The following is a 26,533-nucleotide window of genomic DNA, read 5'->3' as shown; positions in this document are numbered from 1 at the left end:
ATAACAGTAGTAATGGCACCTTTTTTCTCTCTCTCTCCCCTCGTTTTCGGCGCCCCCCGCAGATGACGGCGCCCCTAGCATTTGCCCAGAGCCGGCTCTGCTGTGGAGGTATGAGTCATTCCTCCACAGGGCCCTGGGCATATTAATTTCATGCTCCTCTCATTCTTTCTCTCATCTTTATATCTGTTGTATGTTGGCTTTTGAAATGTGATAAACACCACCGTAATAATCTTTCAGTTTGGATTCTCAAAATGAGGTCAATTTACTTAAAAATGGTAAAAAATTATGTTTTTATCTGAGTTATTGTTAGTCCTGCAGAGGCAGGAACATTAATGTTCACAAAACACAACATATGCTGGTCTGGCTGGTGAAAAGTCACCAGCCAGACCAGCTTGTTGTGTTTTGGTGCTGGTCTGTGGGGGTTATTTCAGCAGGGGGGCTTCCTTATAGGAACAATACATATTCCTGCACACAGGAACATGTAGCCTATACTGTTCCTACCTCTGCAGGACTAACAATAACTCAGATAGGCTTTAAAAGGGTGTAATTGCATTAAATGCCTCTTGTGTCAGTTGCCATCACACTGTAACCGAAATGCTGTTCTGTAATTATTCTATTTATTTATTTATTTATTTATTTATCTTACGTTAATCAGCACCTGGCCTGTCTAAAACCTTTTAGATTTCTAGACCTTTCACCACTTTTCTACCTTATTTACAGCGAAACTGGAGCCTATACTGTACAGTAATAGATGTTGTTACGTCCTTCGCTTTACGTCCTCTCGCACGCATTCACCGTAGCTCTCTCTCTCTCTCTCTCTCTCTCTCTCTCTATTCCTGAAAGGGGCTACGCCACGCTTACAACGCTATTTGCGCCACACACAACGTCGATGATCAGCAACTTTGACGAGTGGTTAACAACACCGTCGGATAAACTCACCGTCTTAATCTGACCTTTTCAGTGCTGTTTGCACTGACTGAGAACTGTAAGCAGGCGATTGGCGGCGACAGCAGGCGGCCGGAGAGGGAACATTATCATCCGGCCAGCCTGACTTGCTTTCAGGCGCTGAAGTGAGACTACAAATCCGAGCTCGAGCCTCAGTGGGGCACATCAGAGTGAATGGGATGCAGAGTTTGGCAGAATAGAACTGAAACTACCTCCACAAAACAACAACAACAACCAAAAAAGCATCAGAAAAACTACGAAGCAGCTAAAACAGACCAGAAGACTCTTGAAGCCGCTGGAAGATGATTCTCACAGAGTTTTCTGTATTTCACAGTAAAAGAACTTCACAACAACAGAAACGCACAACTTCACACACAAAGTCAAATCACATTTAAAAACCCCTAAAAGTCACCTGCATGCAAAGCTGCCTTACCTAAGTCCTCACAGACGTTGGTGGTGATGATGATGTTGTAGAAGGTGGTGGGATTCAAAAAATGAAGAAGAAATATCGAGAGAAACGTCCTGAAATATCAAATAAAATCCACAGAGAGAGACGTGACAGTTGAATTATCTGCTGACGTGAATTGTTCTGCGTGTAAAATTAAAGTTAGAGAAGAGCAGCATGGTGTTTGTATCCCTGGCTGGTCCGTCGGACTTTTTGGCAGGGACGTCCGGCGGTGGGAGGGACCTGTTGCGACGCTATAAAGTCAGTAAGCTGCCGGTCAGACTTCCTCCCTCAGCAGGCACTCACAGGAAACAAGCAGCTGGTCATATTATTCGGTACCCCAGCGAGGACTCTCTCCCTGCAGTTTCCTCCTCTTCTTCTTCCTCAGAGCTCTTTTCTGTGTTTTAATCACAAACTGCTCTCAGCGCTCCGCTCGCAGCATTTACATGCTTTTGTTTTGGTTTCTCTTCCGTGTGACATTGAGAAACAAATCTGGCAAAATTCGCAAAAAACTCTGTGAGAATCATCTTCCAGCGGCTTCACTCAGTTGTAAACAGTCTCCCGGTCTCTGTTTTAGCTGCTTCGTCGTTTGTTTTTTTTTCTTCTTAGTTTCAGAGCTCAGCTGTTACTGCAGGTAAAACTGAAGACCTTTTATGTGTGAAGGCCACAAAACCATGTTAAATGTGTGTGTGTGGTGTTGACTTGTTGTGTTTCCTCCCTTCAGACCTGGAGGAGAGGAGGACGTGTTCAGCCTGCAGCCGGAGACTGACTGTGCCTGTACCTGACAACAGCGATTCATTAACACAGTGTACAGGCATGTGATTTTTCCGGATTTTTCCGGAAATCCGGATTTTTCGACATGAAAATGCGACCTTTGCGAATCACGCAAATCCGCTATTATTATTTTTATTTTTTGGGCGGGGGGGGGGTACTGTCACAAACTTCTCCAGCTTCTCTCTGAATTCTCTGGCATCCTTCTGCCAGTGAAGTTGTTGTGCCGGAGGAAACGATTCAGCCGACCAGCACTCACAGATAACTCCTCATCTCTGCTGTCACTCACGGTGGCGTACATTTGTTTCTCCATCGTCCTGATCATTTTGCGGGACATTCTCTCATGGCGTGCCCGTTTGCTGATAACTCATCCCCGCATGTTTATCTCAGGCTTCTCGTTAGCCTTCTTCCTCCCTCCAGCAGGCAGCCTGGCCCTGCTGCTGTCCTCCTCGGACAGACGCTGAGGCTCAGTTTCTCTCACTCTCCTGGTGACCAGTGGTGTAGTGGGGATTTTATCACTGGGGGAACTCCCCCCCCCCCCCCCCCAAAAAAAACACATGTTATTTGAATTAGGTCACCCGGATAGACCCAAGTTGCAAATGCTTGAGCCATATATCGTTGCAATTAGACGGCTCTCCTTCTCTCTCTCTCTCACACACACAACATAAACATAGGCAAAACTGTTCAGTGTGTGTCTTTGTATCAGTGTGTTGCTGTAATCGTAAAATTAATATATATATAAAACTGTAACTAAATTATTTGTGTGTGTGTGTGTGTGTGTGTGGTGTTGCTGCCTCACCAAAAACAACAACTAAGATGACCTGTAACTGTATACATTAAGTGTTTGGTATAGGCTATGGTGATTGAGAGAGAGAGATGATAAAGGTGGAGTTCTTTTCTGCAATGATTCTGAATTCATTGAATACACATTTAACCCACATCAAATCAGTTGACTCAAAACTGCTGATAAATGAAGAACGCATATAGGTAACAATAAGTACAGTAATACCATAGCTTACCTTTTTCTTCATCAGAGTAGTGACTCTGGCCTTTGTATGTAGCCGGGTCATGGGCTGATAATGGACCTGACTCCACATGCATCTCACTGGTTCCTTCTCCTGCTCTTTCTCTCTCCTCTCCTCCTGTCTCTGTCCCTTCAACCTCTTCATCTCTCTCTCCTGTCTCATCCTCTGTTGAATTTTTAAAATCAAGTATCAAGTAAGTCTAAGCATACTACTGAGTCATGACCTCATATTTTAATGCGTTTAGTCACATTATTACTTATCCATCCAAACATCCAAATAATATTATTGATGGATAATTCATACTGTGACTGAACATGGCCTTAAAATATTCTGATTCATTGCATGTCCTTTCATTTTGTTCACCTCGGCTACATTTACAGCAGGTTACAGGTTAGCATCTCTATTGGCTATCTGTTGCATCTGTGGGCTAGTTCACTATTTTTTTTCATTCTCTTAGCTTATTACAATTCTCACCTTCCTCCTCTTTGCCTGATCATCTTCTGCCTTTCTTGCTGCATCAAATGATAACTTGGATTGATGCAGCCTCTCACCACTACGTTGCATCTTTGCTCTGATCCATTCAATTGCCGATCTAAAAATAGACCTGCAGTCACATCGCGACCGTGTTTACTTTCGGTTTTAATGAAAAGAAATTTAAGGAAAAAAATACCGAGGACATGACCTCGGTGTCCTCAATGGTGACTACGGCCCTGCACATACACACACACACACACACACACGGCGCTTCTCGACACACAGATTCAAAATTATGCACATTTTGGCCCCACGGCAAAAAGTGACGAATTATTGTCCTAATAATTGCATGAATGCTTGAAGTATAGACGTATGGCATTGCAAATAGGAGACGGCGCTGCTTCTCTCCTCTCTCATATATGCACAGGCTTCAAATCCTGCCGTGACCGCGCCCGCAGTGACACAATAAATATTTTATTAATATTTGTGAATTGCAGTATGTTTTATTACATTATTCGAAGCTATACTATAGCGAAAATGATAACAAAAGCAATGTTTGAAAAAAATATATTAGACAAATAAAAGAAAAATTCTTGCCAAAAAAAAAAAAATCTCGCCAAAAAGACTGGAGGAACGCCGTTCCCCCGCGTCCCCCGATCACTACACCACAGAGAAACATCTAGCGGCTGCTTCTCCCGAGTTTTCCTCTGCATATTTTAAGACAGAAAGTTTGCTGCACCGGAGTCATGGCGATCATCAGTGTGATGACTGACAGAAAGCATGCACGATACGTAAAAAAGGCGAAGAAAAAAATCGTGCAGCGTCAGTGGTCAGTTCTAGGGGGGGGGGCAACAGGGGCCAGTGCCCCCGTAACTCTGAGTCTGGACCCCCCTGTGGCCCCCCCGACAGGGAGTCTGCATCAATAATACAATGACAGATTTCTTGCAATGATTTTGTTCTGAAGGGAAAGACAGAAATAAAATGTCTCAGAAGTTTACTACTCAATCAAAACTGTTGAAATTGTAAACACTGCTTTGTCTGAATGAGGGATTTATCCTTTATTCCGGGTTGTATGTGCCCCCTAACAAAAAAGCCGGACCCAACCTGGCCCCCCTATGAAAACTGGTCTAGAACCGCCACTGCACTCAGCCACAACATGTTTCGTTTCGGTTAGTGCTGCCAACTTAGCAACAAGTTCAGCAGGCTCAGGCGCCCAGTCCTTGCACAACATTCCCACCCAAAGAATTTTCCCAGTGAATCGTCCAGGTGAAAAAACAAGGCTAGAGGCATGCTCAAATGCTCAAACAATTGTGCAGGGAACCATGGAGCCCTGGAGGGGACATGTCTTTAATTCTTTTTCTGGCGCGTGCGACTTGCTATCTAGCACGCGCAAACTATTAATTCATGCGCCTTTTGACGTAATGAAACAGTGCAGTCGTTTAAATGCTGACTTATTATCATGGATCGAGACCATCTCATAATTTTAATTGGCACTTGTTCATGATTCCAGCGTCCCGTCATTGTTGAGATAACACCACAAAGTTCACTTCATTCAGTCACACTTCATATGTTTTGAAAGTTTTACATTTTCGGTTCCAAGACCATCATGAAGCAGCGGATCAAAGCAGACATGAATTTAAAAATGTTTTTCATAAGAAGATTTTATGTCAGTCAAGTTAGGAAGATCTTTCTGTCGAGTGTGATCGAGTCTTTGAGTGTTGATTTGAATTGTCAGTATAGATGAATACTTTGCTGCAATACTTCAGCTGTAAACTGTAATTTTCTGCGTGTGAAATTAAAGGTGGATCTCACTTTAGGTGTTTTATTATGTTACATGTTACATTTATCAGACGCTTTTGTCCAAAAACGAGTCATTTATCCAATGGCTGTGAAGGGGTTACAAAGCCTGCACCTGTCGCTGTTGGTAACACCTTGTAGCGGAGTGAGAAGAGAGGGCGGAGGGAGGAAGAGGGGCATGATGTGCACTGCAGGACACACCTACCGCTCTTTCTGACAGCATTAAAGCACCATGCTGCTCTTCTCCAACTTTAATTTCACATGCAGAAAACTTCAGATAATTCAACCGTCTCGTCTCTCTCGGTGGATTTTATTGGATATTTCGGGACGTTTCTGTCGATATTTCTTCTTCATTTTGAATCCCACCACCTCCTACAACATCATCATCACCACCAACGTCTGTGAGGACATTTAGGTAAGGCAGCTTTGCATGCAGGTGACTTTTAGGAGGTTATTAATGTGATTTGACTTTGTGTGTGAAGTTGTGCGTTGTTGTAGTGTTTGTGATTTAATGGGCATTTCCACTCACCAGCAGTATAGGGGAGCTCAACTTTTCACGCACGAAACAGAACGCACACTTTTGATGCCCCAGTTATGCTATAAACAACTGCACCAGAACATGGACATATCAATGCACAACCCCAATACATAAAAAAAAAAAATCATCAGAGCCAGCCACTCCATGATAAACACATATCTTACCGTCATCAGTTATCCATGTCTACCTCTTCATCCTCCTCTTGTTCTTCTTCTTGTTCATGTTCCTCACTGTCTGTCTTTCTGCCTGCTGTGCTGGCTCAGCTGTGTCGCTAACATCAGTGCTAGCAGTGTTAGCTCTAGTGCTAGCTGAAGCTGCACTTGATTTTAAAAACAAATCAGTCAGTTTGCAGCATGTTTCACCGTCAGCCAACACTGCTCTCAGATTTCTCTCTCTTTTTCTCTGCACCCCCCTTGTGTCCCTTGATGCCTCGAATTTTTATTTATTTATTTATTTATTTAAATCTGTGGTGTGTAAATACTTATCACATCGTAACGGTATAGCAAGTGTGAAGGAAGTGGAGAGTTTTGGTAGTCATTTAGCCTGAGAACATTATTACGCTTGAAAGGGGGCGGAGAGATATGATCTTGGGTGCGTATTGCTACGACAACCATGCCGCTCTGTGACTGGCTTGCCGGCTCATGAGGGCACGCGGCACCCGTGGCATCTGCCCAAATTCCACATTACCAGTCCGTCACTGGTTGTGTTTAACACGGTGTAATATTATATATGGGTTTTTTTTTTCTTTTCTAGATTCAAAAAAGGACGAACGAGGACTTCCTTTTATTTAGATTTGAAGACCGGCCGGTGTTGAATTGTTCTCACAGGATGAGTCAGGGACTCCCTGTTCAGACAGACAAGTAGCATCCTGTTTCGGTGCGTTTGTAAGGAGTAAAAATAACTAGAGAAGGCAAGCAAGAACCTGTGGTTGTGGATGCTCTCGGTTGACCATGAAGAACTTGCTGGCTGTGAAAACTTTGAGTAATGTCTAGAACAGGGGCGTTGCTAGGCCTGCAGCTTTACAGGGGCACAGCAACCCCCCTGGCTCAGTCTTGCGTCTGACCAGTGTCCTCCTCAACAGATATATCTGTTTCTATGGAATCTGTTCCCTCAGACTGTCCACCTGCATCTTCTCCTGCTTTCACAGGAGCTGTCAACTACTCCATACTGTGATCATAAACTGTCTGAAAATAGAATATAAGCTTTGAGCCAAACTGCAACACTTGCTTGCATTTGTATCTCTCTCTCTCTCTCTCTGTGTGTGTGTGTGTGTGTGTGTGTGTGTGGTCAAACATGTGTCTTGTGGAGCAGTTTAGAAAAGTGGTTGTGTTCGCCTTCCTCCAAATACTTTTCCTCTCAGTTTTGCCTCCTGCATTAACAATCATAATTTAATTGTTTATAGAGAATGTTAACAATCATTTGTTTCACAAAGAAAGACAGAGTGAAATATATTTTTGTGTTTTATTCTAATGTAACTCTATTGATAAGGAGTTACGGTCAGACTGTTGTGGTTGTATGTTGATGGTAATGTTTATTTCTATGGTTTGTACTTCCAGCATTTATATCAAGCGTCAATAAAACTGTATCAGTAATAAACTGCGACCAGAACTCTGGATGAATTCTTCTTGTTGGTTCCACTTTCACTCTCAGTTGTCGTCATTGTGGGACAGCAGAGACAAACTAACAGAATAAGTTGACTGACAGCTGCTGTCCCTCCTTTCTTCACAGCCATCAGAGGAAGAATCTGTCCTGCAGCGCTTTGACTTTGAAAACTAGAGCCAGTTAAATTACAGGACATCATCTCACTTTAGGTGTTTTATTACATTACATGTTACATTATCAGACGCTTTTGTCCAAAGCAACGCTGGTTCTCCTCCTGAACCACAGCTCCCTTTTTTAAGGACTTTGAGCTTCTCTGGTTCACTGAGTGACGTCTTTCACACAGAATCACAGAACAAGCCTACACACGTCTTTCTTTGATTTTGATGTTTTTTAATAAATATATCACATTTAAAAAATCTTGTTAAGAATAATTTTAAGTGTTATTTAAAGGGAGTCTGGTGCAAAGGCATGCAGTCAACACGCGCTAAATGGAGAGTGACGCTGCGGTGAATCTGCATTCAGAACCTCATTTAGAAATGTGGCTATTTTAGATTGTGCATTTAAATGCACGCGTTGGACTTAGTCGCTGGTAGTTTTAGAGACTGGCAGTCATTCATGTGTAATAAACAGTATGTACTGTTGTGTTGGATCAGGAAAATGTCGTCGTTAAAGCTAATATTTACTTATTTTAACTGTCTCATCACAGGAGAACATGGATTCACATCCAGAGGAGGATCTCACCTGTCCTATCTGCAGGGACATCTTTAAAGAGCCTTTCGTCCTGTCATGCAGCCACAGCTTCTGTAAAGACTGTCTGCACAAGTGCTGGACAGACACACAGATACAGGAGTGTCCACTTTGTAAGAGACGGTCATCAAGAGTCTTACCACTTAACCTTACAGACCTGCTGTTGAAGGAGTGGACAGAGGAGGACTTCAGCAGCTCCACTGAGTCTCTGCAGTCTGCACAGTGAGCAGCTCAAACTCTGTCTGGACCATCAGCAGCCGGTGTGTCTCGTCTGTCTGAACACATATTAACATTTACCCACATGAGAAATGGACTCATATTTCTACAGAACTTTTCCCGTCTACTGACCGCTCAAAGCTGCTTTACAACACTTGTCAGATTCACACATTCACACACTGATAGCAGAGGCTACCATGCAAGGTGACAACTGTTCATCAGGAGAAATTTGGGGTTCAGTATCTTGCTCAAGGACACTTGGACATGCAGCTTGGAGGAGCTGGGATATGAACCATCAACCTTCCGATTACTAGACAACCCGCTCTACCTCCTGATCACAAACAGGAGCTCCTGCAGCACCTGAGGATCTTTGAGGAGAGACTGAAAGACTACAAACATGTTAAAGGAAACTATATCGACAAAACATTCATTACTTGTGTTGGTGATTCCGTTTTATCATCCAGTTTGTAAACTAATAAATGTCTGCATTAAAAATAAAATGACGCTTTGACCTGAAACTCATTTTATTCTGTTTAACTCCGCTTCCAATCAGAGCTCGTTCCAGTTAACAGTTTGTAGATTATAAAGGAACTATTGGCTGAAATAGAATAAACATAATTATGTTTTCATGACCTCAAACTGTTTCCATCATGTTAGAGAACAGAACAAGCTAACAGACTTGTTGAACAGCCTTTTGTGTTCTTCATGGCCGCTGTAGTCAACAGCAGACACTCACAGATTAAAGATGTTCTGTGGACTTCAGACAGAACTGAAGGTTTTCACTTTATTCAGTCAACATCTCTCCACTCTCATCAGGACCGTCCACAACCTGCACCTGAACACAACACAGGACGACTTTAAAGTCAGAGCTGAAAGCTGGAATACAGCAGATGTCTCCACCTGCTGGCAGGAACTCACAGTTTCATTCTACTAATAACCAAAAACATGGACACCATTATTACACATGTGGATACAGTCTGGTCCATTTAAAACTTCTCCACCATGAACTCTTATTTCTCCTCAGAGATCACCTTGACCTCGGCCTCTGTGTGTGACACTCCACCAGATTTCTGAAGGCCAGGTACTCCATACTGTGGCAGGCTGAACACACCTGCTTATACACCTGGTAACCACGACGAATACTGCAGGGGAAGAAAGTCAGAGAGAAACCTGTGATCATCCTCTCATCACCCCCTAAAAACACAATCACACAGACTCACACACACAAAGATACTGACAAGTCAGAATGACTCGTCAGATTCCTGCTCAGGCCGCCCTGTACTTCTTGTACTTTGGAGCTGTACTTCTGTGTGTATCGCTGCTCTGTGATTGGCTGACACGGACTAACACTCTTTGTCATTGGCTCTGTGATTGGCTGGTTAGGAGGCTGGACCTCCCAGTAAGACCCATCCCACTATCATTGACTCAGTTTGTTTTAGCCGTGCAAAGAAGTTGGACGGCGGCGCGACTTCAGCAGCCTGTCACCTCGTCCTGGGAGACTTCACACATCCACACATGAAGGTGTGAGATTACAGCTGCAGGAGTTCTGAGTGGAAAACGACGCAGGAGACTCACAGCACTCGACCTGCATGTCAAGCTGCTGCCGGGCTTTTAAACACAACAAGCCCGAAAACACAGAGACTTGTGAAGAGTTTATCCGAAGAAAACAACCCGACTCAAGTTTGAAGGCATTTCAGCGGAGCAAAAAAAATAAATAAAATCCATCAAGATGAGTGAGTTCTGAGCGGCATCACCACCGGGAGACCTCCAGAAGCTCCTCCATCACCCTCAACTGTAACAAAAGAAAAAGAAGAATGAATATTTCCCTCGCAGCGCAGACATGGACTCTGCAAAGGTATTTATGTCTGAGACTTCACTACAGCATCTTCTGTCACATGATACATTAACTAGTATTTCTACAGCACTTTTCTGTCCACTTGTTGCTTATAGCTGTATCACAGAATTTGTCAGATTTAAACACCCATATATTGATGGTTGCATGTGTTGTTTGAGGTGGCAACCAGTGTATGAGGAGCAGTCTCTCTGTCACAGTCATGGTTTCCCTCTACAGTCTACAGTCACCAACTTTTACATCAAAACAATCTACCTGCATTTTATATTTTTTACTGATTATTTGTTAGCAAAAGTTAAAAATGGGTTATTTATGCAAAACTATGTGTGAATCAGTGTCTATTTACAAGAGTGTAAATGTGATTAAAGATCAAATCAGAGTAAACAGCAGCTGTCCTGAATCACAGCTGACTTATTTAAGGACTTTGAGCTTCTCTGGTTCACTGAGTGACGTCTTTCACACAGAATCACACAACAAGCCTACACACACGTCTTTCTTGTATTTTGAGGTTTTTAGTAAATATGTGGTGTTTAAAAAATGAATCTTGTTAAAAATCTAACAAATTGCCAATAAAACACAAAGATACTGAAACGATGTCCTGTTTTCTTTTTTCTTATGAACAAATAAAAGCTATTTTTAATTTTTCTTGTTGTGTGACTGTGTCCTGTAGATCAGTGGAATAGTGTTAACTCGCTCTGCTACCTCACTGATTTGTTTGTTTTCTCATTTTTCTCTCAGATTGTGAAAGCGAACATGTTGCAAAGCTTCAATCAGTGTCAGAGTTTGATGAAGGAGCAGAACAGTGGAACCTGCTGCAGCACTCCACACAGCATGTTTCAGCAGGAGAACATGGATTCACATCCAGAGGAGGATCTCACCTGTCCTATCTGCAGGGACATCTTTAAAGAGCCTTTCGTCCTGTCATGCAGCCACAGCTTCTGTAAAGACTGTCTGCACAAGTGCTGGACAGACACACAGACACAGGAGTGTCCACTTTGTAAGAGACGGTCATCATTAAGGTTACCACCTGACTTTACAGACCTGCAGTTGAAGGAGTGGACAGAGGAGGACTTCAGCAGCTCCACTGAGTCTCTGCAGTCTGCACAGTGAGCAGCTCAAACTCTGTCTGGACCATCAGCAGCCGGTGTGTCTCGTCTGTCTGCACTCAGCGACACACACGGTGCACAAATGACTTCAGTCAATGAATTTGCACATGAGAAATGGACTCATATTTCTACAGCACTTTCCCGTCTACCGACCGCTCAAAGCTGCTTTAAAACACTTGTCCGTTTCACTCATTCACACACTGATGGCAGAAGCTGCCATGCAAGGTGACAACTGTTCATCAGGAGAAATTTGAGGTTCAGGATCTTGCTCAAGGACACTTGGATGGGATTCGAACCATCAACCTTCCGGTTCCTAGACAACCCACTGTGGCTCCTGAGTTACAGCCGCATGTAACAACGTTCATTACTTGTGTCAGTGATTCAGTTTTATCATCCTGTTTGTAAACTATTGAATGTCTTCATTTAAAAAATGTTTTGCTTTTACCTGAAAACACATTTTATTCTGTTTAACTCGGCTTCCAATCAGAGTAATTAATAATTCTGAGTGTAGAATTGGTGGATTTAACTTTTAAGAACTATCATGTCTTCGTTAATTTACACATTTTTAATGGTGTCACATGTTTTAAGCAGGTAGGGGAGAGTTGGTACTGTTTGTACTGTTTGTACCGTCTTGTTCTGCAGCAATCTCTTCACATTTGCAAACACATTATTCCCCCTTCATCACGTCTGATTCCTCCAACATTTGTGTTGCAATTGTCACCAGTAAATGCAATACATTTTTCAGACAAATTGTTTTTGTGTTAATGTGTTAATCAAGTATTGTGCAATGGTGTCTGCGGTCTCATTCGGTGTTTCTTTTAGCTCTGTCAATGTTAATAATAATAATAATAATAATAATAATAATAATAATAATAATAATAATTATTATTATTATTATTATTATTATAATAATTGTACACCACCTTTCTTCCAGTCAAAGTACTGTATTATTACTGGGAATATCTTTACTGCCCCGTGGTTTCTTCCATCAGTAACAATGCCACAGTATTGTTTTTCTTTGAGCGCCTCCAGCGCGATTTCACCAGAGTGTGGCGCTGTTACACTGTTGAACATGGTCTCTGTTTTGGTACGTGCGCTTGAGACTGTTTTTGCTGTGTCTGAATCTGGGAATGCCTTTTTTTTTTTTTTTTTTTTTTGTCTCAGCAAAGTACTGGTGCAGTCCATCAACCTGTAGCTGCTGTGGTGTTTGACTGTATGAAATGTCAAAACGCCCTCAGCAGCATTAATCATGTCTTCTGCTTTACCAGGTTGTACAAAATACTCGGTCAGTTTTGCAGAAGAGCAGAAGAGCTCCACTTGCACATCGGTTCTGTGCTCTGATATGACGATATGGGCTTGTTGGTCGTTAGAGTCTTATATTAGTTTGCCACGGACACACACGTCCCAGCTTTGCAGACACTCTGCTTCCCATTTTTCACGACCCTGGCGAAAACACGGGTACTTTTTCCGCATTTCGTCTATAAAAATGCATTTGCATTTCGGCATTTCTCCCTTTAATTTCGCCAAAAATCATATTCGAAGTTCGTTTGTTTATTAATATTAATATTCAAATATATTCGAATATTTATTAATAATATTTGACCTTTAAATGCCTTCAGTAAGACCTATATTGGTATCAAACTTAAGTTGTACATGTTCTGTCCAGCAGAGGGCAGTGTGTATCAGTCAATGTCAACAGCCAGGCAATGATGTTTTCAGAAGAAAAACACACGACTGTTTTGTTTTGTTTTTTTTAATTAAAAGTCAGACCCCTCCTCCTCCTCTTCCAGCTTGCCGGGATGTAGTGCTGACAGGTGGGCTCTCAGGTTGCTGGTCATCACGTGGTATGTGAGTTTGGTCCTACATATTTTACATATCACTTTGTCCTTAGTCGTGATTTTTCCCTGTTCCTTTGTGAAGCGAAGATAAAGTACACGCTGCACAAACTCAAAACCCCGGACAGGCCGGACAGCCCCCCAAAAGAGGACATGTCCGGGTAAAAGAGGACGTGTGGTCACGCTGCTACCTCACCTATATCTGTTGTATGTTGGCTGTTGAAATGTGATAAACACCACCGTAACAATCTGTCAGTTTGGATTCTCAAAGGAGGTGAGACTTTAAATAAAAATGTTAAATAAATATGTTTTTATGTGAGTTTGTCATCGTTCATGCATTGTTATTTGTTATTTGTTTAAATAAAGTATTTTTTTTTTTTAAATGTCAACATGCTAATAAACAGTGATAGTGCTGTGAGGTCCAGCCTCCTAACCAGCCAATGACAGGAGTGTTAGTCTGTGTTCAGTGAGGTGTCTGCACAGTTACACATTCAGAGCTTTAATAGTGATGGTTTGTTTCCTCTTACTGTGAGTTGAGGAGTGAGGCCTGTGTGACGTTTACATTGTCCCGGGGCCCCGGAGCCGTTATCAGCTCTGTGTGTGCGTTAAAGGCGAGCTGGAGAAGAGGCCCTTACAAAGCACAACAACTGAACCTCTCATGACTGATGTTTGAAGCTGACTTCATGTATACATCTACACTTTGGAAGTACAGGAAGCACGTGACCTGCAGAAAAACCAGCATAGACCAGCACCAAAACACAACAAGCTGGTCTTCCTGGTGAAAAGCCACCAGATGTGTTCAGTTTATTTGCAGGGGGATTATTTATTTGTTTCAGACATTTTTGAGAGGAAGCACAGGCAGGAATGACTGTACTTAAGTACAGGAAGCACAGGGAAGCACTGCGCTTCCTGCAGGGCTGTCATTCCCACTGGGCCACTGGGCCCTGTCCAGGGCCGGCTCTGCTGTGGAGGTATAAGTGGCTGCCCACTGGGCCCTGTCATCCCCACAGGAACACGAGCGTGAGGGGAAGGAGAGGTCATGTAGCGGCTATATAAAGGAGCTGCACACCAGACTCAGACACAAACACCATGCTGCTCTTCTCCGACTCTAATTTCACACGCAGAACATTTCACGTCTCTCTCGGTGGATTTTATTGGATATTTCTTCTTCATTTTCTTCACATCATCATCACCAACGTCTGTGAGGACATTTAGGTAAGGCAGCTTTGCATGCAGGTGACTTTTAGGGGTTATTAATGTGATTTGACGTTGTGTGCAGTTGTGCGTTTCTGTTGTTGTAGTGTTTTTGTGATTTAAAGGCAGAAAAGGCGGTCGCTCAGCCCGAGCGAGGTTTTATAAAAGACGTTTCCAGGGGGTTCTCCTCTGTGGGAAATTGAGAAACAACTCTGGCAAAGTTCGCAAAAAAGTCGGTAGGGGGAGAGAGAGAGGGGGCGCGTAAAGCTCTTTATCGACGCTGCCTGTCATAACGAAAGCTAAGCGGTCTGTGTGGCAGAAGGAAGTGGCTCTGAGAGAGAGAGAGACTTTTAAAATACCTTTTATAACAGAACTTCTTTCAAAACAACCATTTTGTTAAAGAACTCTAAATGTATTTTAGAGTGTGACAGGCTTTTAGAAGTTTTTAACATTTTTAAAAGAGTGTTTTAATGAAGTGTGGTCAAAGAATGTTTTTGTATTTGGCACAAAGTGTTTTAATCTCGATATGGAGAAATGGCAGCTTCTACATTTTCCAACAGGTGAAGCAAAGATGGCGATTTATTTGACAAGAAGAAGTAAACTGAGAGGAACGGAAAGCCAGTGAGGAAGAGTTTTCATTACGTTAGTTAGGACAAGAGTTTTTATTGATTTACATTTTTACAAACTAATGAAGAGTCTTAATGTTTTTATCAAGATGTGGTGTTTTAATGATGTCATCTGTTTGGAGGAGGAGGAGGAGGAGTTGTGTTTCCAGTCTGTTTTTATACAGTGAAAGATTGTTTCAGGCAGTTTACGAAAAGGAGACTCATTTTTTACAGCGATGGCTCCATGTAGCTTCTCCATCCTGGCTGTTCAGTCCCCGGCATCTGTCTTTGTCCTCTCCAAACGCTGTCTCTTCGTGTCTCCAGTCTTTTTTTGTTTAAAACAACAACACACTTTTTATACAGAGCTTTTCCATTTGCTGTGTGAAGATCTAGCCCTGTCTTTATAGACCTGTTCACCAGTTGCCCTGAGGATCCCTCCAGGTTTGGAATCAGAGAAAGTGTCCTCTGTGTCTGGCTCCTCTACCCCTTCGCCATACTCCTTCAACATCAGGACTTCTTCTTCCTGCAACTTGTTCCTACACTTTTTGAGGATCAGATGTATTACCCTTGTGGACCTGACCCCCAGCCGCTCCGCCAAGGCCTCGCCATCCTGCTGGTCTCTCCCTGTCACCTCCACCACCTGCCTCAGAGTCACGACACCTGCGTCCCTCAGGACGCCCCTCAGCCCTGGAGTGGACTCGTCCTGTACATCCAGCCTGGCGCCTCCGATAACTGTCTTTGTTCCTTTGTTTGAAATTATTCCAAGCTTTAAAAAGTTCCTGATAAAACGGGCAGCTCTGATTTGTTTAAATAGTTTGTGTTTCCACTGTTTCGTCCACCACCTGCCGCTCCGTTACCTGCATTCTTTTTCTTTGGTTTTGTATTTCTCCTTCTCTCCTGTCTCCTCCTGCTCTCCCACACTCACCTGACTGTACCGTTCTTCCTCATCTGCCTCCTCCTCATTTACCTGCTTCCCCTGTTCTTCACCTTCCAATGCCAGGCTCAGGTCATGGCTTACATCCCGACGGCACTTTTCGGATGGGCGAAACTATTTTGCCATGCCTGACACACTGCCAGGCTGCAGCCCTCCACTGACACTGACGAGGACACGGACATCTTAATGCTGTGCTTCCTCCCCTGCTGGAAAAAAACAGCACCAAACCAGCATGATTTCCATGCTGGTTTGGTGCTGGTTTAGCTGGAGGACCAGCAAGGTCCCATTAATTATGCTGGCCCACCAGCAGAGACTTTCTGGTGATGTTGCTGATGAAGCTGGTGACAACACCTGATCCTGAGTCCTGTTCAATCAGCATCTTGATACCACGTTTGTAAATCGCTGAACAACCAATCAATCGCTCCGCTCACAGCACACTCACTCACTCACTCACTCAGAGAGAGAGAGGTTTCTTCTTCAATATTATTGTTATGTTGACAACAACAGACTACTTGTTTTAACTGTAGCCTGTTACTTTGCTACTGTTTTAATTACATGACATGATTTAATATACTACACTAAAGTTATGTTTTCTCAAGATCTCAAATTAATTATATCGTCTTCTCGGGAAAACAAATTAAATTAACTTGTTATCACGGGAAAACGGAGGAAATAAAATGTATGAATGCATGGCCCTATAGGGCTTCCGTAGGTTTTGAATTTGAAAGCAAGAACCAATTAAATTACAGGACATCATCTCACTTTTATGTGTTTTATTACATCACATGTTACATTTATCAGAAGCTTTTGTCCAAAGAGACTCACAGTAATTCATACATTCATACACTGATGGTGGCTGTCATGCTGACCAGCTCATCAGGAGCAGGTTGAGGTTCAGTTTCTTGCCCAAAGACACTTCAACATGCAGACCAGGAGAATCAAACCAGCAACTTCCCTATAACAAGACACTGGTTTTACCCCTGAACCACAGCTGCACCTTTTTTAGGACTTTAAGCTCCTCTGGTTAGTTTTGGAGACTGGCATTCATTCACGTGTAATACACAGCAGTGTACTGTTGTGTTGGATCAGGAAAATGTCATCATTAAAGCTAATATTGACTTATTTTAACTGTCTTGTCACAGGAGAACATGGATTCACATCCAGAGGAGGATCTCACCTGTCCTATCTGCAGGGACATCTTTAAAGAGCCTTTCGTCCTGTCATGCAGCCACAGCTTCTGTAAAGACTGTCTGCACAAGTGCTGGACAGACACACAGATACAGGAGTGTCCACTTTGTAAGAGAAGAGCATCAATGCTCATGATTCCACCTCGCCTTACAGACCTGCAGTTGAAGGAGTGGACAGAGGAGGACTTCAGCAGCTCCACTGAGTCTCTGCAGTCTGCACAGTGAGCAGCTCAAACTCTGTCTGGACCATCAGCAGCCGGTGAAGACGCTTCTTGAATTTGACTTAATGGACTCTTATTTCTGCAGCACTTTTCCCGTCTACTGACCCCTCGCTTTACAACACTTGTCCGTTTCACACATTCACACACTGATAGCAGAAGCTGCCATGCAAGGTGACAACTGTTCATCAGGTGGAAACTTTGACATGCAGCTTGGACGAGCCGGGAATCGAACCAGCAACCTTCCGATTACTAGACAACCCGCTCTACCTCCTGATCACAAACAGGAGCTCCTGCAGCTCCTGAGGCCCTTTGAAGAGAGACTGAAAGACTACAAACATGTTATTATTATTATCATTATTATTAGGGCCCGAGCAGGGAACCTGCGAGGTCCCTATTGTAATTGTAATGATTATTATTCTTTTTTTTTTCCTTCGTCCAAAATGATCGCATTTTTCACTGCCTGAACATACCCAAAAACTCACCAAACTTGGAATATAAGTCACACCTGGCGAAAAATTTTATAATCTATTGTCGTCCTGAATTTCCATCACTAGGTGGCGCTGTTATTAAGGAAAGCGCGTTTTGGCTAATAACTCCCATATACTTTGTCGCACATTCAAAAACCATATATCCACGCGTTCAGTGGATTCTGCTGAATCTTCTGGTATAGGCCACGCCCATTTCCGCCTAGCGTTTTTTTTCGCTACGTCGCAAAATGTCAAAAACCTACTTTTTCGAACTCCTCCCAGGGAATTTCACCGATTTGCACTAAACTTGGCATATAGCTTCTGTGGACCCTCCTGGCAAAAAATTATCAAAAAAATGTTTGATAGGCCACACAATACTCAAGTTATTAAATAATAACTTCCTGCAGATTTGGTTACAAACAGGAACTGTTTCATATCTCCACATTGATGTGGTCTAATGACATGAAACTCAGGATACTACTTTGCCATGAACCCCTGAGAACATCTGCAAAATTTTAGGCGATGACCACAAGGTGGCGCTCTTTAAATTGATGTATTTTATATCTCCACAACGGTGCATCGGAATAAGACGAAACTTGGTACATTCATTGTCAGTGCCCTCCTGAGGACATCTGACAAAGGGTTTACCGTTCCACCAGTAGTTGGCGCTCTGGCGTCACTTTAATTGCATAATTGGCCCTGTGCCCACACCATAACACTTATGGAAATGAAATTCATAGAGGTGCTATAGAATGGCCCCTGTGACTCACTCAGCGAAAATGACCACCAGGTGGCGCTATTTTCAATTTAAAGGCGTTTTTGGCTCATAACTCCCACTTAATATGTTCCACATTATTAATCCTCATATATATGTATTCCGTGAATTTAGCTGAATTGTTTGATGTAGGCCAAGCCCACTTTTGCAGTAACTTTCCATTTGCAAATTTGCAAACAATGAAAAACCTACTTTTTCGAACTCCTCCTAGACGATTTGACCAATTTGCACCAAACTTTTCATGTAGAATCTGTAGACCCTCCTGACAAAAAGTTATCAAAAGAATTTTGATAGTCCATAAACTGCCCGAAATATAAAATGACAAATTCCTGCATATTGTTTTGAAAACAGACAATCTTGCATATCTTTACAAAATACTGTCTGATTATCACATAAATACTCTTCATTGTGTGGTATGGCATGATGAGGCTTTGTGTGAAATTTGGTGCAAATCCGCCAATAGATGGCGCTCTGGTTGCAGTCTAATCAGTGTCAATGGGATCTTCAAGTCCTCTTCAAAAATCATAAGCATTTTTGGCTCATAACTCCCACTTAACATGTTTCACATCATTAATCCTCATATATATGTATTCCCTGAATTTAGCTGAATTGTTTGATGTAGGCCACGCCCACTTTTGCAGTAATTTTCCATTCGCAAATTTGCAAACAAAGGAAAACCTACTTTTTCGAACTCCTCCTAGACGATTAGACCAATTTGCACCAAACTTTGCATGTAGCATCTGTAGACCCTCCTGGCAAAAAGTTATCAAAATAATTTTGATAGTCCATAAACTGCCCGAAATATAAAATGACAAATTCCTGCATATTGTGTTGAAAACAGACAATCTTGCATATCTTTTCAAAATACTGTCTGATTATCACATAAATACTCTTCATTGTGTGGTATGGCATGATGAGGCTTTGTGTAAAATTTGGTGCAAATCGGCCAATAGATGGCGCTCTGGTCGCAGTCTAATCAGTGTCAATGGGATGTTCAAGTCCTCTTCAAAACTCATAAGCGTTTTTGGCTCCAACAGCACCCTCTGCTGGTGCAAAGAGTCAGGACATGCTCAGTCACAGAAATTGTAAGAAAGCTCTACAGGTAAAGGTCCAACAGCGCCCTCTACTGGTGCAAAGAGTCAGGACATGCTCAGTCACACTAAAATGCAGAAGACCAGTCAGTGAGCAGACCGTGTGGAGCCGCATGGACTTTCTGTGTGTTTCCCTAATGATGTGTGCATTCTTGAGGAAATGTAAGTGGTTTCTGCTTGTAGTTATGGATAATTTGATCACTATTGCAGTTTACACATAGCCTGTGTCTCAGTAGTAGTTAGCTGCACTTTGCTTGCACTGCAGCTACATTTGGATTGTGAGGACTTAATGATGAATATTTCGTTTTTAATGCCGATTTTTCAACTCATTCTGTTTCTTGGGATTGTGACCATGCTCATTACAGTTTAAAGCTCGAAATATGTACTGTGGTTAACAGTCAGTATATAAAGCTATCATGCTGTTTAGCCGTCTATAGGTTCGAACACTGTACTTGTGAAACCCCCCCCTTGAGCTGCAATTTCATCCTCTTCTTCAGATTTCATCATGCAGCAGGTGACATCTCACATCCCATCAGTCGATCAGTTCTTCTCTGACCTGGCATCGACTCAGTCTTTGTCCGGGCAATCATGCAGTAGTTCACACAGTTTTTCTGACTTCAGCGTACATCATTTCAGACCGTACATCAACGACTTCCTCAGCGGAAGGTGTTGCTCGAGCATGCCCCGACGGCAGCAAGCCCCGACCGCAGCAAGCCCCGACAGCAGCATGCATCGACGGCAGCAAGCCCCGACGGCAGCAAGCCCCGACAGCAGCATGCATCGACGGCAGCATGCATCGACGGCAGCAAGCCCCGACCGCAGCAAGCCCCGACAGCAGCATGCATCGACGGCAGCAAACCCCGACGGCCGCACGCCCAACGCGCGCGCGGACTGCGAGGGCCCGTTCATCACTGGGCCCGAGCAGGGAACCTGCGAGGTCCCTATTGAAATTGTAATGATTATTCTTCTTCTTTTTTTTTTCCTTTGTCGAAAATGATCGCATTTTTCACTGCCTGAACATATCCCAAAACTCACCAAACTTGGAATATAAGTCAGACCTGGCGAAAAATTTTATAATCTATTGTCGTCCTGAATTTCCACCACTAGGTGGCGCTGTTATTAAGGAAAGCGCGTTTTGGCTAATAACTCCCATAAACTTTGTCGCACATTCAAAAACCTTACATCCACGCGTTCAGTGGATTGTGCTGAATCTCGTGGTATAGGCCACGCCCATTTCCGCCTACCGTTTTTTTTCGCTACGTCGCAAAATGTTGAAAACCTACTTTTTCGAACTCCTCCCAGGCGATTTCACCGATTTGCACGAAACTTGGCACACAGCATCTGTGGACCCTCCTGACAAAAAGTTATTAAAGGATTCTAATTAAAATAAATAATTTTGAAGTTATTAAATAACAAATTCCTGCAGATTTGGCTCAAAACAGGAAGTGTTGGATATTTCCACAGTAGTCTTATCAAATGACATGAAACTCAGGATACTACTTCCCCATGAGCCCCTGAGGCCCTGTGCAAAATTTTAGGTGATGACCACAAGGTGGCGCTCTTTAAATTGATGTATTTTATATCTCCACAACGGTGCATCGGAATAAGACGAAACTTGGTAGATTTATTGTCAGTGCCCTCCTGAGGACATCTGACAAAGGGTTTACCGATCCAACACTAGGTGGCGCTCTGGCGTCACTTTAATTGTATAATTGGCCCTGTGCCCACACCATAACACTTATGGAAATGAAATTCATAGAGGTGCTATAGAATGGCCCCTGTGACTCACTCACCGAAAATGACCACCAGGTGGCGCTATTTTCAATGCAAAAGCGTTTTTGGCTCATAACTCCCACTTAATATGTTGCATATTATAAAACCTCATCCCTACGTGTTCCCTGCATTCAGCTGAATTGTTTGGTGTAGGCCACGCCCACTTTTGCAGTAACTTTCCGTTTGCAAAATCGCGACAAAAGAAAAACGTACTTTTTCGAACTCCTCCTAGAGAATTTGACCAATTTGCACCAAACTTTGCATGTAGCATCTGTAGACCCTCCTGACAAAAAGTTATCAAAAGAATTTTGATAGGCCTTAAAACGCCTGAAATATAACATGACAAATTCCTGCATATTGTGTTGAAAACAGTCAATCTTGCATATTTTTACAAAATACTATCCGATCATCACATAAATGTTCATAATTGTGTGGTATCGCCTATTGATGGTCTGTGTAAAATTTGGTGCAAATCGGCCCTTAGATGGCGCTCTGGTCGCAGTCTAATCATTTTGAATGGAAAGTAAATGGGGAAATCTTCAAGTCCTCTTCAAAACTCATCGACCTTCAACCTCTCCTTATCCCTCATACTTTGAGCTAGACACACCATTCTAACTTTTAAAGAGTCAGAAGACCTCAAACTATTGGGCATGTATTCAGTTTTTAAAGCACACGTTAGCCACACCTGGCCTGCTATCATCATCAACAGCGTCAGCAACAGAGTTTTGTCCAGTGTTAGTTTTGTAGAAGCGTGTGCCTTTTAGAGATGCTTCATTAGATCAGAGTTGCTTACAATGGACGTGGACAAATGAGATTAAAACAGTGTCTGTACTTCCATTTTGAAAACATCAACTTTCCCTCCGGACTCGCCATAGCCGCAGTTCCCCTCTGCTAGTTTGAGTGTGTGATGCTGCTGTGTGCGTGTGTGGCTTGTGTGTAAACAGAACATTGCCACTGATTGGCTTAAGAACTCTCACTCAATGTTAGGGAGCCAATCATCATCACTTATGCGGTTGTCTCGCTCCTCCCTCCTCCCTCACCGGAGGAAAAAAAATTTCAGACCATCGACTCAGTCTTTGTCCGGGGAATTATGCAGCAGTTCGCACAATTTTTCTGACTTCAGCGTGCATTATTCACACCGACAATAGCAGGCCACCGAATTATAAAGCAACGACTTCCTCAGCAGAAGGTGTTGCTTGAGCAAGCCCCGACGGCAGCAAGCCCCGACGGCAGCATGCATCGACAGCAGCAGGCCCCGACGCGCGTGGACTGCGAGGGCCCGTTCAACGCTGCTTGCAGCTTTAATTTTTATTATTATTATTATGTCAGATATTTTTATTGTGAAGCAAACGGTATATTATTCCTATTGTTTGTGACATAAGTAACAAAAAAAGTATTACAGGTAAGTAAATAAATGAAAAACAATAGCTGGGAGAGGAAATAGAAAAATACAAAAACAAGTAAATAAATAATTAAGTGCAGACCTTAAATAGTGTTTAACTGTGAAGTAGGTTTGCCTCCGCTTGGTTACATGTTTCACAGATGATATTTCTGGAAAGATTCTATGTAATTTTACTCTTGAGTGATGCAGCATATGCAGAATTTTAAACTGGATCAAGCAGTGTCGAGTATTCAGGGAGACTACCAACATGTTAAAGGAAGTTCTGTTAACTGATAAATGTCTGCGTTTAAAAAATGGGACGCTTTGACCTGAAAACTCATTTTATTCCGTTTAATTCAGCTTCCAATCAGAGCTCGTTCCAGTTAACTCGTCCAGTTTGTAGATTAAGAGGAACTATTGGCTGAAATAGAATAAACATAATTATGTTTATATTACCTCAAACTGTTTCTATCATGTTACAGAACAATTTTTAAGGTAGTTTCAGTCATTCTGCCAAACTCTGCATCCCTTTTGTAACTCAGCCACAGATTAAGTCAGCAGAGTTTTCTGTCAGTATTGTTTTGTGTACTGCCCTTTAAGTTTAACACAGTGTCATATTACATATATTTCTTTTGCTGAAGACAATTAAAAAAGAAAAAGGATTCCCAATTCAAACAGTCAAGAAGCATCTTGTCTGGTGTCTTTTGTGAAGAGGAAAAATCATCATTTGTTTATAGAGAATGTAAACAATCATTTGTTTCACAAAGAAAGAAAGAGGGAAATATATTTTTGTTACTAACATTGTTATTAATGTAACTCTATTGATAAGGAGTTAAGGTCAGACTGTTGTGGTTGTATGTTGATGGTGATGTTTATTTCTATGGTTTGTACTTCCAGCATTTATATCAAGTGTCAATAAAACTGTATCAGTAATAAACTGTGACCAGAACTCTGGATGAATTCTTCTTGTTGGTTCCACTTTCACTCTCAGTTGTCGTCATTGTGGGACAGCAGAGACAAACTAACAGAATAAGTTGACTGACAGCTGCTGTCCCTCCTTTCTTCACAGCCATCAGAGGAAGAATCTGTCCTGCAGCGCTTTGACTTTGAAAACTAGAGCCAGTTAAATTACAGGACATCATCTCACTTTAGGTGTTTTATTACATTACATGTTACATTATCAGACGCTTTTGTCCAAAGTGACTTACAGTAATTCATACAGTCACAGAAGCTGCCAAGCAAGGTGACAACTGTTCATCAGGTGGACGAGCTGGGAATCGACCCAGCAACCTTCTGATTAGACAACCCGCTCTACCTCCTGATCACAAACAGGAGCTCCTGCAGCTCCTGAGGACCTTTGAGGAGAGACTGAAAGACTACCAACATGTTAAAGGAAGTTATGTAAGTTATGTAAACTAGTCTGCATTAAAAATAAATGGACGCTTTGACCTGAAACTCATTTTATTCTGTTTAACTCTGCTTCCAATCAGAGCTCGTTCCAGTTAACAGTTTGTAGATTATAAAGGAACTATTGGCTGAAATAGAATAAACATAATTATGTTTTCATGACCTCAAACTGTTTCCATCATGTTAGAGAACAGAACAAGCTAACAGACTTGTTGAACAGCCTTTTGTGTTCTTCATGGCCGCTGTAGTCAACAGCAGACACTCACAGATTAAAGATGTTCTGTGGACTTCAGACAGAACTGAAGGTTTTCACTTTATTCAGTCAACATCTCTCCACTCTCATCAGGACCGTCCACAACCTGCACCTGAACACAACACAGGACGACTTCAAAGTCAGAGCTGAAAGCTGGAATACAGCAGATGTCTCCACCTGCTGGCAGGAACTCACAGTTTCACTGCATCTTTCTGTGTTTGAAAGTAAAAACGACCCACTCATCAAAAAGGTTCAAGCAGCTTTGAAACCAACTGAACACTTACTGACAGGTTTCTTTATCAGGAGAACACAATGAGTAACTGCGAAAACTCTCTACTGTTACTACAAACAGTTAATACTGTTAATAACATTTCAGAGAGGCTAAATAACAACATTATAAGGCTACTGTTTCAAAATCAAAGAATACATTTATGAACCACAGCAAAAACAATAATTAAATAGATTAAAAAATCACAAAGCATCTTATAAAGTTACAGGAGGCAGCAGGACATCTCATCTGTTATTTGTTCTTCCAGCTGGGTGACAGTCAATACAGCACAGCTGATCATAACTCTACACTGTGTTAATGAATCGCTGTTGTCAGGTTTATACAGCAGGCGGCTCCCGGTCGGTCAGAGCGCAGCAGTCACACCGAGGACCAGCAGCTGAGGAGCGGCGGAGCTGAGGCGGAGGCTCCGGTCCTCCCCGCCGGACTGTAACGGGGTTTAACCCGCTTTCATCTCCGAGTCAGAACCTACAGACAATCTAAATCTATATGTGACACAGAAATGAGCAGAGTTTTAAAGCTCCACTAAATATCTCTAACAGGCTCCTCCGTAATTGGAACCACGCTGCAGTCTAACAGAGTCAACCGGCTCACTTCCTGGTTCTCAGCCCGCACAGACACAGTCAGTCTCCGGCTGCAGGCTGAACACGTCCTCCTCTCCTCCAGGTCTGAAGGGAGGAAACACAACAAGTCAACACCACACACACACATTTAACATGGTTTTGTGGCCTTCACACATAAAAGGTCTTCAGTTTTACCTGCAGTAACAGCTGAGCTCTGAAACTACCTCCAAGAAAACAAAAAACAAAAAACAAAAAAAAAACGATGCAGCAGCTAAAACAGAGACCGAGAGACTCTTTACAGCTGATGAAGCCGCTGGAAGATGATTCTCACAGAGGTTTTTGTGAATTTTGCCAGTTGTTTCTCAGTTTCACACGGAGGAGAAACTGCAGACAAAATCATGTAGAAGCTGCGAGCGGAGCGCTGAGAGCAGTTTGTCATTAAAACACGGAAAAGAGCTCTGAGGCAGAAGAAGAGGAAGAGACTGCAGGGAGAGACTTTGTGCTGAAGTTCAGCCCCCAAGGGGAATCCTGACAGTCCTCGTGCCCCTACGTCGTCATGACGACTACACGCTCCTCCCTCGACGATCCGCCCCTTCGCTTAGTCCCAGAGCAAAAAGTACAGCTGCTGTGTCGGCCTGTCGCCAGACAGGACACAAACACAAACACGAGCACCATGCTGCTCTTCTCCAACTTTAATTTTACACGCAGAAAATTTCACGTCAGCAGATAATTCAGCTGTCACGTCTCTTTCGGTGGATTTTATTGGATATTTCGGGACGTTTCTGTCGATATTTCTTCTTCATTTTGAATCCCACCACCTCCTACAACATCATCATTACCACCAACGTCTGTGAGGACATTTAGGTAAGGCAGCTTTGCATGCAGGTGACTTTTAGGGGTTATTAATGTGATTTGACTTTGTGTGTGAAGTTGTGCGTTTCTGTTGCTGTAGTATTTTGTGGTTTAAAGGCAGAGAAGGCGGTTTCACGTGGGGGACAAAGCAGCGCTGCTCAGCCCATATGCGGACTTTTTTCAATGACCCT

The 26,533-nt window shown here is 42.7% G+C and overlaps 1 protein-coding gene and 2 long non-coding RNA genes across 5 annotated transcripts; 1 reads left to right on the top strand and 2 right to left on the bottom strand.

The window, feature by feature from the left end:
* Positions 1–5,736: 5,736 nt before the first annotated feature.
* On the top strand, positions 5,737–17,840 carry LOC115582764 (E3 ubiquitin-protein ligase TRIM4-like). Of its 3 annotated transcripts, none has more exons than XM_030418952.1 (3): positions 9,986–10,415; positions 11,151–11,261; positions 17,235–17,840. In XM_030418952.1, exons 1-3 carry the CDS (start codon positions 10,401–10,403, stop codon positions 17,496–17,498), a joined length of 390 nt encoding a protein of 129 aa, XP_030274812.1. In that variant the 5' UTR covers positions 9,986–10,400; the 3' UTR covers positions 17,499–17,840. The 3 variants fall into 3 exon arrangements, 2 of the variants coding, with proteins under 2 accessions (XP_030274812.1, XP_030274811.1); XM_030418951.1 differs by having other exon boundaries at positions 9,987–10,415; positions 11,151–11,419; positions 17,393–17,840; XR_003984250.1 differs by lacking the exons at positions 9,986–10,415; positions 17,235–17,840 and adding an exon at positions 5,737–5,872 and having other exon boundaries at positions 11,151–12,268.
* On the bottom strand, positions 9,309–9,929 carry LOC115582765 (uncharacterized). Its single transcript, XR_003984251.1, has 2 exons — positions 9,592–9,929; positions 9,309–9,395 (listed from the first exon to the last, which is right to left on the bottom strand). It is a non-coding gene; the product is annotated as an uncharacterized LOC115582765 (long non-coding RNA).
* Positions 17,841–24,666: 6,826 nt separating the features above from the next.
* LOC115583957 (uncharacterized) lies at positions 24,667–25,989 on the bottom strand. The gene is made up of 2 exons (XR_003984460.1): positions 25,686–25,989; positions 24,667–25,595 (listed from the first exon to the last, which is right to left on the bottom strand). It is a non-coding gene; the product is annotated as an uncharacterized LOC115583957 (long non-coding RNA).
* Positions 25,990–26,533: the final 544 nt, after the last annotated feature.

Source organism: Sparus aurata, chromosome 6 (assembly GCF_900880675.1).
Source record: "Sparus aurata chromosome 6, fSpaAur1.1, whole genome shotgun sequence".
Classification (NCBI taxonomy): Eukaryota; Metazoa; Chordata; class Actinopteri; order Spariformes; family Sparidae; genus Sparus; species Sparus aurata.
The sequence above is the reverse complement of the archived record's forward strand: the minus strand, read 5'-3'. Positions and strand labels throughout refer to the sequence as shown.

Bases quoted from the DNA above. Each gene is read 5' to 3' on its own strand.
- LOC115582764 (XM_030418952.1), top strand. The intron at 11,262-17,234 runs ATGGATTCACAT...TCACAGGAGAAC, and splicing joins GCATGTTTCAGCAGGAGAAC to ATGGATTCACATCCAGAGGA.